The sequence below is a fragment of the Alexandromys fortis genome, unplaced genomic scaffold (assembly GCF_014885135.2).
Source record: "Alexandromys fortis isolate MF-2015 unplaced genomic scaffold, M_Fortis_MF-2015_v1.1 scaffold_26, whole genome shotgun sequence".
Lineage (NCBI taxonomy): Eukaryota > Metazoa > Chordata > Mammalia > Rodentia > Cricetidae > Alexandromys > Alexandromys fortis.
In genome coordinates this window covers 7,053,247-7,065,390 of record NW_026067894.1, presented here as the reverse complement: position 1 = coordinate 7,065,390, position 12,144 = coordinate 7,053,247, and the positions used below count along the sequence as shown (strand labels likewise).

At 52.9% G+C, this 12,144-nt stretch overlaps 1 protein-coding gene across 1 annotated transcript in view; it reads right to left on the bottom strand.

Annotated features, from left to right (window-relative positions):
* The window catches only part of Man1c1 (mannosidase alpha class 1C member 1), a 142,664-nt gene extending 140,852 nt beyond the window's left edge, over nt 1-1,812 (bottom strand). The window contains exon 1 of the mRNA XM_050155642.1: nt 510-1,812. Coding sequence (XP_050011599.1) covers nt 510-1,004 — 495 coding nt within the window. The 5' untranslated portion in view covers nt 1,005-1,812. The remainder of the gene's footprint in view (nt 1-509) is intronic.
* Between the last annotated feature and the right edge of the window lie 10,332 nt (nt 1,813-12,144).

The following is a 12,144-nucleotide window of genomic DNA, read 5'->3' as shown; positions in this document are numbered from 1 at the left end:
TTACCACTGCTTTATTGATCATGCCTTCCCTTCGCACATGCAATTATGTACAACTGTTGCAAGGCTCGATAGAAGCAGTTAGCAGGAATGCTAGACATCTCTGGTTGGCAAGATGCTGAGAGATTACAAAACAGAACACCAAATACCATATCCTGTTGGGGCTTAAGGAAAGTCAAGACTTAATGACACACAAGTGAGCAAGAATATTTCTAGTGGCTCTCTCCTGCACAAAGGCAAACTAAGGACCTAGAGTCCTCTCCGCAGGGGAAAGCGCGGAGCCCACCAGGGCTGGGGATCGGCCTGGAGGTTAGGTAGGGGCCATAAGCTAAAGTCCTAGTTACCCTAAAGTATGCACCGAAGAGTGAGTAACTTTGGAGAGAGCGGCGGTGCTGCAGTGTGCCTGAAAGGTCTCAGGCAGAGCAGGAGCCAGGAGGGATCAAGAAAAGGGAGCCGCTGGTAGCGGGAAGTCTTGGCAGAGGGTGTGTTGGGGTGGGGTGGGGGGGGCTTACCTCTTTGATTTTCTCCCGCTGAGCTCGCACTAGACTCTGGGACTCCTTACTCTCATCAGTCCTTGTCCCCAAGACTGGGTGTCGAAGGCGGCTACGGAAAGCATTGTAGTCGAAACTGAACCGGACGCTCCCTTCCTCCTCCCGGGGTCCAGTGAGGCGGGTGCGCCGCAGCCAGCCTTTCCTACGGAGGATACCAACTCGGCGGCCGGGATTGTCCTCGCCCGGGGCCGGAGCCGCGGGGACAGGGTTGGGAGGCGGCTCTTGCTCGGGCACCGGGTGGTGGTCAGTGATTTCGGCCATCACCTCCAGGCCGGGCTGCTGGGTCCGCGAGGTCGAGAAGAGACGCTTGAGGCGAGAGGAGTGGGGTAGCAGGAACAGGGCGCCGAAGCACAGGGTGACGAGGCCCGAGAGGAAGAGCAGGAAAAGGAACTTCTGCGGCAGCCGCAGCCCCCACGACGAGGCCGGGACGAAGCCCGGCACTTTCCTCACAATCATAGCGGCGCGGCCAGCAGCAGGGGTTGTCAGCTCCGCCGGGGCTCCCGGAGTCCTCAAGGGTGGGGAGCAAGAGCGCAGGGGCTGGTGTCACCAGGCAGGACTGCGCACCCCGAGGCCGCCGCTCTGGGACCCGCCCGAAGTTCAGGGAGTTTGGAGCGAGTCCTCCCGCGCGAGGGCGGGAGTGCGGCGGCCTCGGCGGGGCCCGGGCGAGGGGGGCTGCTCGGCTGGAGCCCGGGCCCGCCGTGCGCAGCAGCCTGCCCTCTGCCTGGTCCGCGGAACCCGAGCCCTCCCGCTCCTTCCCGCGCCGGAGCCGTCACATGCCGTCCGCGACGCCCTAGCAGGGTGCGCAGGGGCGCACGCAGGCCCCAACCCTCCCGCACCCGAAGTTTCAGCCTCTGGAGCAGTTTGCAACGGGAGCCCCCGGGGCTGCAGCGCAAACACCGCTCCTAGAGCGCGCGCCCGGCTGGTGGTGACAGCGCGGGGCCCGGTGGTCCCCGCACGTCCACAACTTTGCTGTGCTGCGCGCAGCTGCGGCTCCTGAGGCTTCGCGGGACCCGGGGGCTTCTGACACTTGCGCAAGCAGAGGGATGCCCGGGAAGCGCGTGCGAAGCCTGCAGCTGGCCTCGATCAGCCCGGGACTGGGTGGCTGCCGCTGCGCCCAAGAGCGCGGGCTCGGGCGCCGCAACTCGTGAGGGCGCGGGTCTCCCGCTGCGATCACCTGTTCCCGGCCCCGCGGCTCCACTCGCCGCGCAACCTCCCCCGCCGCAGCTCCAGACGGGCCGCCGCCGCTCAGGCTCTCACTGCGACAGCGCCGCCGCCCCGCCCCCCGCCGGCCACGCCCTCAGGCCACGCCCACATGCGCGCCCCGCGCCCCGCCTCCCCGCCCGCCGCGGCGCCGCAGTCTGGCCAATGGGGAGCCTAGTCGGGAGGAATGGGCGGGTCTAGACTGGGCCACGCCCCTTTCCCCATACTGGCGCTGCGCTCCCCCATCCTGTGGCTCCAATGGTCCAGCTGCGCGCTGTGGCAAGGGCGGGGTGCAGAGCAAAGCGAGGTCATTGGCTGCTTCCGAGGGATCCCCGTTGGGCCACAGTCACCCATTGGTTTCTGCCCAGCATTCGCTGGACTCCAAACGACCGAGACGCCCCCTCTACCGCCCACCTCTTCCTTGCGCCGCTCTGTGTTTCGGTCTCCCCCGGAAGGGCCAGGAGACCAGGTTGGTTTGGAAGGCTTTGCCCATCCATAGGCGACCCTGCCACTTCTCAGCACCGGCCGGGGATGCTCAGAGCTCAGACCAGCCGCGGTGGTACCGCTGATTCGCGCTGGGGGAATGGGGATGGCTGGACCAAACCGGAGAGCTGTGGCCGTGGTTAGTTCTGGCTGAATCAGTATTTTCAGTGGTCCTTACAAACCGCCACCAAAAACGTAGGCAAGGCTCTTGGGTGGGGTTAGCTAGAGATGCTAACCTGAGAAGCAAGAAGAGAGAGAGGAACAGAGAGACGCGGGATACTGGACATAGGCATGGGTCTTACATACGACATGCATGTCGGTGCACATTTGCATTTTTATGCATACAGAGGCTGCCGGGTGGGTGTGTGCTTGCATGCAAACATACACTTAATTTCAGCACGGACACCCGAGCAATTATACCGAAGTGTACCTAGACACGTCTATATTAGCAAACATTGACATGTGCACAGGCGTAGCCATAGACACCTCCACAAGCCCACGCATACACAGGCATGTGTTGTAAGACACGTGTGACCCAGACTCAAAGCACTGTCATCCGTGGAGTTAGTCTGCACCTTCCTTTGCTGTTAAACCTCACCGTGGGCAAAACAACACTGCTGTGTGGGTTTCAGGCAAAAACACTTTCTAGAGACAACAGCAGAGGGAGAGACAATTTAAGAGGTGTAATAGGCGAAGGGGGAAATATCTGTTTCAGCTGCAATTTAAAACGAAACGCGGCATTGACAAGACAGAAAATACTGCAGGGAGGTGGCTCAGGCAGGCTCTCACCTCATAAAGCTTGATTTTCCCCTGAGGCCTACTGCAGATGGGCCACCGAGACTTCTAACCCTGGCCAGGCCATTGCCGACACGCCCACGCCTGATATTTAAATACCCCTGGCATATAAATTTCTCTCTGCTGAGAACAGAAGAAAAAAAGACTGCTGTGGGTAACAGGTGCAAATACTCTGGCTGCTGAAGATGAATAATCCTTTGCAATACACCTAGCTTAAATGTAAATTTCTGCTTCAAATGCTTCAGTCTCTTGCGAGTTTGGCTGGCAGAAGTCAGTTCCCTGGAGTTGGCGCATCACTGAAATACGTAAGCATGTGATCCTTGGAGCTCCGAGGCCTAGCTGGCTTCCCCCACATCTCCCTTGCCCCAACTTCTCACTGGATCCCACAAGAAACTGCTGGCATGTATTCGGGGAATAAGGCAGGGGCCCTTAGTTTGTGCTTCTCTAACATCGGTCTGCACTGTGCGTGTATGTGGTGGTGGCGGGGGGTTCGCTGAAGGAGGTGGAGAGCAAGATGTCTGAACAGGGTGCTCACTGTGAGAGGACTTCCCAACAAGTCCCTAGCCGCGTTCTGTGAGCCAGGGGCTAAGTACGGCCACGGAGGCACCTAAGGAAGGTACAGAACCCACAGAGGGCTAGTTCCATTGCAGACTGCTGGAATGTGGGCGATTCAAACACACACAAGCTTGTGGTCCCATAACCTTTACACTCCTGCTAGTCAGCTCTCCTAGGCACCATCCATACATCTGGCCCCTGGACACGCACACTTATTGTGGCTCTTCTCCCAGCAGCCGTATCTCTCACGATGCTCTGTGGTCCAGCATCTACAAGACCCTCACTAAAGAACTGGAACCTGCATGCCTTGGTGGCTTCCCTGACTCTCAACCCGTTGCCGTGAGTGCCCTTGAACACCGTGTCTGCTGGATGAGTAAATAAATACCCATTTACAGACGAGGAACGTGAGGCCCAAGGCGGGACACAGGTGCACATTTTCTAGGAACTTCTTCATTTACTCTTCAGAACAATCTTAGCGAGTGTTATTAATAGCGTCATTCCACAAAAGACTTGGAGAGATCTGAGATAAGTGAATAAGTCTTTGTCTTAGTCAAAGTTCTCCAGGAAGCCAGAACCAAGAGGGAGACAGCTTTATGCTGAGAGGTTGAGTCACATGAGTGTGGAGGCTGGAGCCCATCGCTAATGATTGCAAATCATGCTACAACTCCAGTCCGAGGAGAAGCACTGAGCACCGAAAAGAGGGGACAATCGTATAGGTAGGCCTTCATCTGAGCCTGAAGACCCCAGAACTGAAAGCCCCAACATTCCAGAGCAGAAAAATGGATATCTCAGCTCATCCTCAGAACCTCCCTTGGTATTTATCTGGCCCTCTGGCTCTGTGGAAGCCCAGCATGGGTTAGTGATAGCCCCTGTGTAGCGGAGGCTAGACCGTCTCTCAGTCCATGCGTTCATACCTTCCCTCCTGTCTCAGGGATGGTGTCTTCCCGTTATCTAGCATCTCCCAGCCCAGCCAACTGTCACAGACGGTTACACACCAGAGCGTCTTTCTCAGCTGGGCTGGAACCACAGCCCAGCAGCTTTTCTACCAAGCTGTTCTGTGCACAAACGCTCACTCACACTGGCGGGTAGATGTCACACAAATCTGGTTTCCGGCACCAGGATGGGCTGAGCGTGGTCTCTGTTGGTACTGACTTACTCGTCCAGTGAGGAACTATATTGAACACCTACTATGTGCTGAGGCCAGAGGGGCTGAGGATTCAACCCTGAGTAGGACACAAAGCTTCCCTTCAAGGGGATTCTTTTCTGAAAGGCAAGGCAGAAGGAATGAACCTGTGAGGAAGGAACCAAGTACCACCAGCCTGGGCCACTTGTTAGTCCCTGGGACCCACTTTTCTCTGCTTCTATGGTGCTGGCATGAGCAGCCACTACTCCTGGCTTTTTTAAATAGAGCTGAGGATCAAACTCAAGCCTTGTGCAGTCTACCAAATGAACAACTTCCTGCCACTCAGATGCCAACTCCACAGATAAGAAAATTGAGGTTCTGCCGGGTGGTGGTGGCGCACTCCCAATCCCAGCACTCTGGAGGCAGAGGCAGGAAGATCTCTGTGAGTTTGAGGTCAACCTGGTCTATAAGAGCTAGTTCCCAGGAAAGCTCCAAAGCTACAGAGAAACCCAAAAAAAACTCAACAAAAAAGAAAAGAAAAGAAGGAAGGAAGGAAGGAAGGAAGCTGAGGCTTTGCACTGTGACGTATCCAAAGCCACTCAAGGAATAATTCGCAAATGTTATGTTAAGCCTATGTCCACTGAGGGCTGGTGAGATGACTTAGTGGGTAAAGTGCTAACTGCTGTCCTGATGATTTGAGTTTGATCCCTGGGACCCACATAATGGAAAGAGGGAACTGACTTTTGAAAGCCTACCTCTGACCTCTTCATATATGATATGGACTGTGTGTTCCCATGCAACACACACTCGGGGGAGAGGGCCTGGATCTTTGCAATACACATTGGAGAAGCCAGGTGTGGTGGTACAAGCCTAGAGTTCAGCCTTTGAAAGCCTGAGGCAAGAAGATTGTCACAAGTTTAAGGGCTATAAACTGCATCTTAAACAAACAAAACAGCATGCTGGAGAAATTAAATTATTGGGTCATGAAAACCACCTCTGAGGGCAAGCAAGATGGTTCAGAGGACAAGAGCCTGCTGCCAAGTGTAATGGCCTGAGCTAGGTCCACATAGTAAAAGGAAAGAACTAATTTCTACAAGTGGTCCGCACACATCACAGAGGAACATATGCACGTGCACACACACACACACACACATTATTAATAAATAAATAAATAAGTCAGGTAGTGGTGGTGCACAGCTTTAATCCAAGCACTTGGGAGGCAGAGGCAGGTGGATCTCTGTGAGTTTGAGGCCAGCCTGGTCTACAAAGTGAGTTCCAGAACAGCCAGAGCTACTCAGAGAAACCCTGTTTTGGGAGGAAAAAAAAAGGAGGAAGAATTGATGATGATGATGATGATGATGATGATGATGATGATGATGATGATGGTGGTGGTGGTGATGATGGTGATGGTGGTGATGATGATGGTGATGATGGTGGTGATGATGATGGTGATGGTGGTGATGATGGTGGTGATGATGATGGTGGTGATGATGATGGTGATGGTGGTGGTGATGATGATGATGGTGGTGAAGAAGACAATGACTGGACAGACTGCAGTAGGCAGCCTTGCAGATAAGAACAGTGCAGGGAGCTGGGGAAGAAGGGTCAAATGAACTCTTTTTTTCCTTTGTAGTGCTGAGGATCAAACCCATTGCCTCTCCCATGCTAAGCAAGCACTTCACTCCTGAGCTACACCCCAGCCCTCTTTTTCACTTGCATACTTTGACACGGGGTCTCACTAAATGATCCAAGATGACTTAGAACTCGTGACCCTCCTGCCTCAGCCTCCCCAGGAGCTGAGATCACAGGCCTATGACACCAGACCTGGCTAGGGACATTTTGAAGGACTGACAGTGAAGGAGGTGGAGACCTCCTGGGGTGGCCTACTGTAGCCCCTGCTCAGGTTGCCTGGGACTGGGGAGAATTAGAAGGCATTTGGAAGCTTGATCTGGGCCATGGCAGATGGGGGCATTGGCATCCACGCCCAGGGCTCTAGCATGTGTCTGAGGTGGTAGTATAAGCAGGGCTGAGGAATTGCTCCTTCTCTTGCACAGGAAGGCTCTAGGCAGCAGCGGAATCTGAATCTCAAGTGGCCATTAGCCCCGTTTAGAATCACAGACAGAGAGAACCAAGCTGTCTGGGAGATAACCATCAGACAGCTCCCTAATGGCCACCAGACAAATCTGTCCCAGGCAGGAGACACTGAGACAGCCGGGGTGGGGCAACAGTGTTCTCTCTTTCCCCAGTGCTGGGAGCCATGTGACTTCTTTGTGGGTCAAGGCGGGAGAATAGCACAAACAAGTTCCCCTTTCGGCAAGGCCTGGGAGAATCTAACCCATTTCTGGCAAGGCCGAGGGGTAATTTGCTCTCTGCTTCTGGGCATGACCCCAGGAGCATGGGCGCTACCTGCTCTCCTGGCTTTCCCCCACCTTTCTCAGAGCCATAGATGAAATGGTTATTGTATTAGGAAAACTTTCCCCTGGTGATTCTCCTCTGGGTGAGGCAGAGGGGATGTCGTTTAAAATACACAGTGATTCTGACTCAGCTCCTAAAGCCTTTGATGTTTCAAGTGTGACCACGAAGTCAGGATTCTCAAGAAGAGGTTTCTGCCTTTCCAACGCACCTCGTGACTGGGCCAAAAGAGTCACAGTAGTTCAAGACATTGCGTAGTTGGATAATAGTCCTGGAGATAATGCGTCTAACGACAGGAATCTAAGAGTCAAGCAAATGAAGAGATGATATCAAGAGTTAATGGGCACAGTCTAGGAACGGGGAATGAAGAAGAATCACAGAAACCCACAATGTCCTCATCTCTGTAGCTGTGCCGTTACCGTAGGAAGATGAGAGGATGGGGATGTGGGAACGAGGAATAAGCAGCGCCAACTATTAAGACTAAGCTTTTAAGTTACGTGGTTTATAGGATGATGGGGGAAACCTGGTTTATCCCCCATAGGAGACAGAGTAGTGTAGAATGACGGATTGATTCAGCTGTGGCTGAGGAGTGGATTGCGAGAGTTTAGATTTGACCAGAGATAAACATTAACCATCAGAAGCACGTGTTCCTATCACTTGCATGATGCTGTAACCGCATATGCTGCCAACTGGACACCCTGTCCCACCCGTAGGTGTGCATAGTTAGAAAACTACCTCTGTTGCTGGCTTTGCTGCTTGTGCTCCCAATATTAAGGCTGCGAATCAAGTAGGTAATGATTACCAGTGGGAAAGTTGAGGGACGAAAAGGGGAGGAGACAGGAGAACAAACTGGCAATTATTGTAATTATTATTAGAAACTTAAGGAAACAAATATGATTGTAAAACTGTTCATGCAAACTATCGAAACCATATAAATAAAAAATGCCTTAGGCCATCCAGGGCTGTTTTTTTTTTTTTTTTTTTTTTTTTTTTTTTTGAAACAGGTGGTTAGATTTTTTTGTTGCTGTTGTTCCACCGACTTCATACATCTGTCCCAGGTCATTGGATCCGTTAAGAGCAAGGTTCACAGCACGCCAGCCCATAGCACACCGGTTATTTCCGAGATCAAAGACCCTGAAGTCATCTTAGGCTCATCTCAGCAAGCTGACTCAGCCAATAGCTTTCTGTGTTGGGGGCCGATCTTAGGGTCACAGAGCCAAAACTCTCTGAAGTTGCCCTTCGGTTCTTTCAGCTCTGCCTTTGTCTCTAAGCCTCGCTGCAGTCACTGTCAGCTATGTCTTCAGCCCGAGCGCTGGAGTCCTAGTAGCAGGGGCAAGGCTTCTACGGGGGCCTGGAGACATCATAGTCAGGGAGATGGCACAGGCATGGGTCAGGGATGCTACTCAGTAGACTAAAATGCCCACAATCCAGCCCACACAACAAGGGGGAGAGGTGAGAAACCTGGGCAAGGGCCAAGGCACTGCAGACAGGCACTTGTGGAAGTCCTGGCTGGGTTACAAGTGGGCTGGCGATCCTGGGCAAACTGCCAGAGCTCTCAGACTTGGTTTCCCGTCTGTCCAATGGTGTCGATGAAGACCAAGCATGCCACCATACTCAATGAATGAAAAAAGAAAGGGAAGGAAGGGTGTGACTTCTCCTAGGTCCAGTGGAAGAGAAGCTTATCGTAGATAAAAGGGAGAAAATAGCCAGTGATGGAGGCAGAGGCATCTGGGAAAGTTCAGAGTAAACATGACCAGACTAAGCTGGGCCTTGTGAGGAGAAAGGGGAGGAAGAGCAAGAGGGGTGACCAACCAAGAGGGGTGACCTGCGTCAAGAGAGGGGCCTAGCCAAAATGCCTGAATTTTATAAGGACCAGATGAGCTGGGGGTAGGTAAGCACAGCCGGAACTCTGGACTGGAAGGCGGGAGATGCAGAGAGTGTGGTGGCCAGCATCCACTTTGATATGTCAATAAGCACCTTAGCCATCCCTAGTTTAAGAAGTAACACTCAACAAGCTTCAGAACCAGGGTTTTTATGATGAGGACAGTCAACTGGCAAAGTTTATGAGAACAGCAATGTATAAAGAGAGGGAGGGAGGGAGGGAGGGAGGGAGGGAGAGAGAGAGAGAGAGAGAGAGAGAGAGAGAGAGAGAGAGAGAGAGAGCAGAGAGAGAGAGAAAGAGAAAAAGCAGAAGCCCTGCTGGTCCCAGGCCTGTCCAGTGAGGAATCCTCAGCCTGCAGCTGTGCTGATGGGAGAAGACCAGGAGGCAGCTAGGAAGTCCGGAGCAGCAGCATGCTCCTCCTCCAGGGCAGAGGCTGGTGGGCCTACCTGTTCTTCATCTGCTCCCAAGTCCTCCATCTGATGCGGAGAGAAAGTGGAGGACCCTGGAGATCCAGTCACCCACCCCAGCGAGCCCAGGCCAATCCCCACCCCACTCAGCCCTGGAAAGCTGAGGTTGCTCCCCTGTGGGATGGAGACAGCCCGGTTCCCAGCACATAGGGAACCCATGGAGACCGAAGGAGGATATTCTTGCAAATTTCTTAGTGCAGTGTCTCAGTCAGTAAAATGGTTGCCACACAAGCGTGAGAACATGAGTTCAGGTCCTTCGCACCCACATGCGAGCCTGATGTGGCAGGCATCTCTGTACCCCTAACAACAGAGCTGGCCAAATCGATAAGCTCCCGGCTCAGTGAGAAACTTTTGTCTCAAAAAATAAGCCATGGGACTGGAGAGATGGCTCAGAGGTTAATAGCTATTGCTCTTGCCAAGGACCGAAGTTGGGGTCCCAGCACCCACAGGGGGTTTACACCCATCTGTTCCTCCAGTTCCAGAGGACCCATTGCCCTCTACACACATGACTGCAAAACATTGCAGTCACATACATGCAGGCAAAATACTCATAAAAAAGCAGCATCAACAACAACGAAAAGCCAGTAAGTTAGAGAGTATCCAAGAAAAATACTGGACATGAGCTTCTCCATGTGTATAGACACACATGCGCGTACACCCTCAGGCATGCATGCACACACTCACATAAGCATGAGCACCCACGGGAACAAAACACCCGGCCCCAAGAAAGATCTGGAACATCAAGTTGCAAGGAAGCGCCATGGCCACAACCCTCTGTCCAGGGTCCCCTGTGAGAATGGGGTCACTCAGATGTTCAACACCTGGGTATGGTCCCTGCCTGAGTGGCTACAGACAATCACGGCTGTGCTGAGAGCTGCCCAGATCAGCCCTCCTCCTTCCAGGAGCTTGGGGATGCCCCCCACCCAAGGCAGTGGGAAGCTGCAGCCGTGCACTCTAAGGCCCAGAGTATGTGAGTGACTTCAGTGCTCAGCTGAGTAGATGTCTCTTCCAGTGCCTGAGGAGCCCGTCTGGAACCGCTCTACACACCACTGCCCATCAGGTCCTCCAGGGCTCAGCGTCCCCCGCTTGCCACTGTGTGCATGGGAGCAGAGGACCTGGCATGCAACAGAGACTAAGTGTGAGCTCTTATTATTTATGGCACCGGTGCTTTTCAAAGGGCGCGGAAAATAAATATCTTTGACTCTAATAAAAACGTGTTTCCGAAAGCTTTTATCAAGCCCTATAATGCTGGAAATAAAATCTTTTCCTTAAAAGGCAGTCCTGCCGTAATTTACCCACCTGTTTGCACTTGCTAAGCTCAAGGAGAGTCTGTTGGGGGAGGAGGGTACCCACAGAGGCTTTGACCCCAGATGTCTTCATTTATTACTTCCCATTTTATTGTTTGTTCAGTTGTTGTTGTTATAGTTTGGTGTCGTTCTGGTTTTGTTTTGGAGAGCAGGTCTCACTTGGTAGACCTGGCTGGCCTTGAACTCACAGAGATCTGCCCACCTCACCCTCCCAAGAGCTGTAGGTTACAGGTGTGCACCGACACACCCAGCATACCTTATTTTTCGAGACAGGACCTCTCAGTGAACCTGGAACTCGCCGAGTCAGCTAGACTGACCGGCCAGTGCGCCCCAGGGATCTGCCTGTCTCTATGGCCCCCACAGCTTGGCATGGTGACACCTGAGTTTTATGTGGGCTCTGGGGATCTGAACTCAGGTCCTCATGCTTGTCTGACAAGCCCTTTACCATGTCAGCCACCTCATCACCCCTGTCTGTTGTTTTTTTAATATCCACAAGCCCAGGCTCCAGAGTCTACGTCCAGTCTCGAAATCTCTGCCTCTAGGGTCTAAATAAGGGGGAGGGGAGGAGGCTGAGGCTGGTGTTGTACACAGAGACTGCTCTTTGTTTCCCGGGCCGCCCAGGCCCAAATAATCACACAGAAACTATGTTGATTATTACACCACTGTTTGGCCAATGGTTCATGCATATTTCTAGCTAACTCTTACAATTTAAATTAACCCATGTCTATTAATCTATGTATCGCCACGAGACTGTGGTCTACCACTAAGGTTCTGGCGTTCTGGCACCTTTCTCCTTCAGCAGCTACATGGCATCTCTTTGACTCCGCCTACTTTCTCTCTATATCTCCGTTTGGATTTCCCACCTGGCTTTACTCTGCTAAGCCATTGGCCGAAACAACTTTATTCATCAACCAATAAAAGTGATACACACACACACACACACACACACACACAGAAGGACCTCCCACTTCAAGGTGTGGCGGGACGAAGAGCACCTGGGCCAAAGAAGCATGGGAAAAGCACTCAGACTTAACCCTGCTGGCATTCGATTGTGTGTCTCGAGCTGGATAAGTAAGGCAGAGAAGCAGAAGGCCTCACGGACTGCTAATGTTCAAAGACATAAAGAGTAGCAGATTCCACGCAAGCAGAAACACTGGGTCTGAAGGTGGGTGGCATCAGTCCTGCTATTTGTACTCACATCCACATGCTGCCAACTGGCCGGATGATCTAACAGGTCCCTTACCTTCCTTAGGCCAGTTTCTCCACGCGTAAAGGGGACCCACAGGATCCCAAATGAGACAGACAATGGACAAGTGCCGTGTCCCTGTCTGGAAGGGATCTTCAGCATCCCACAAATATGTATTGTGCCTTG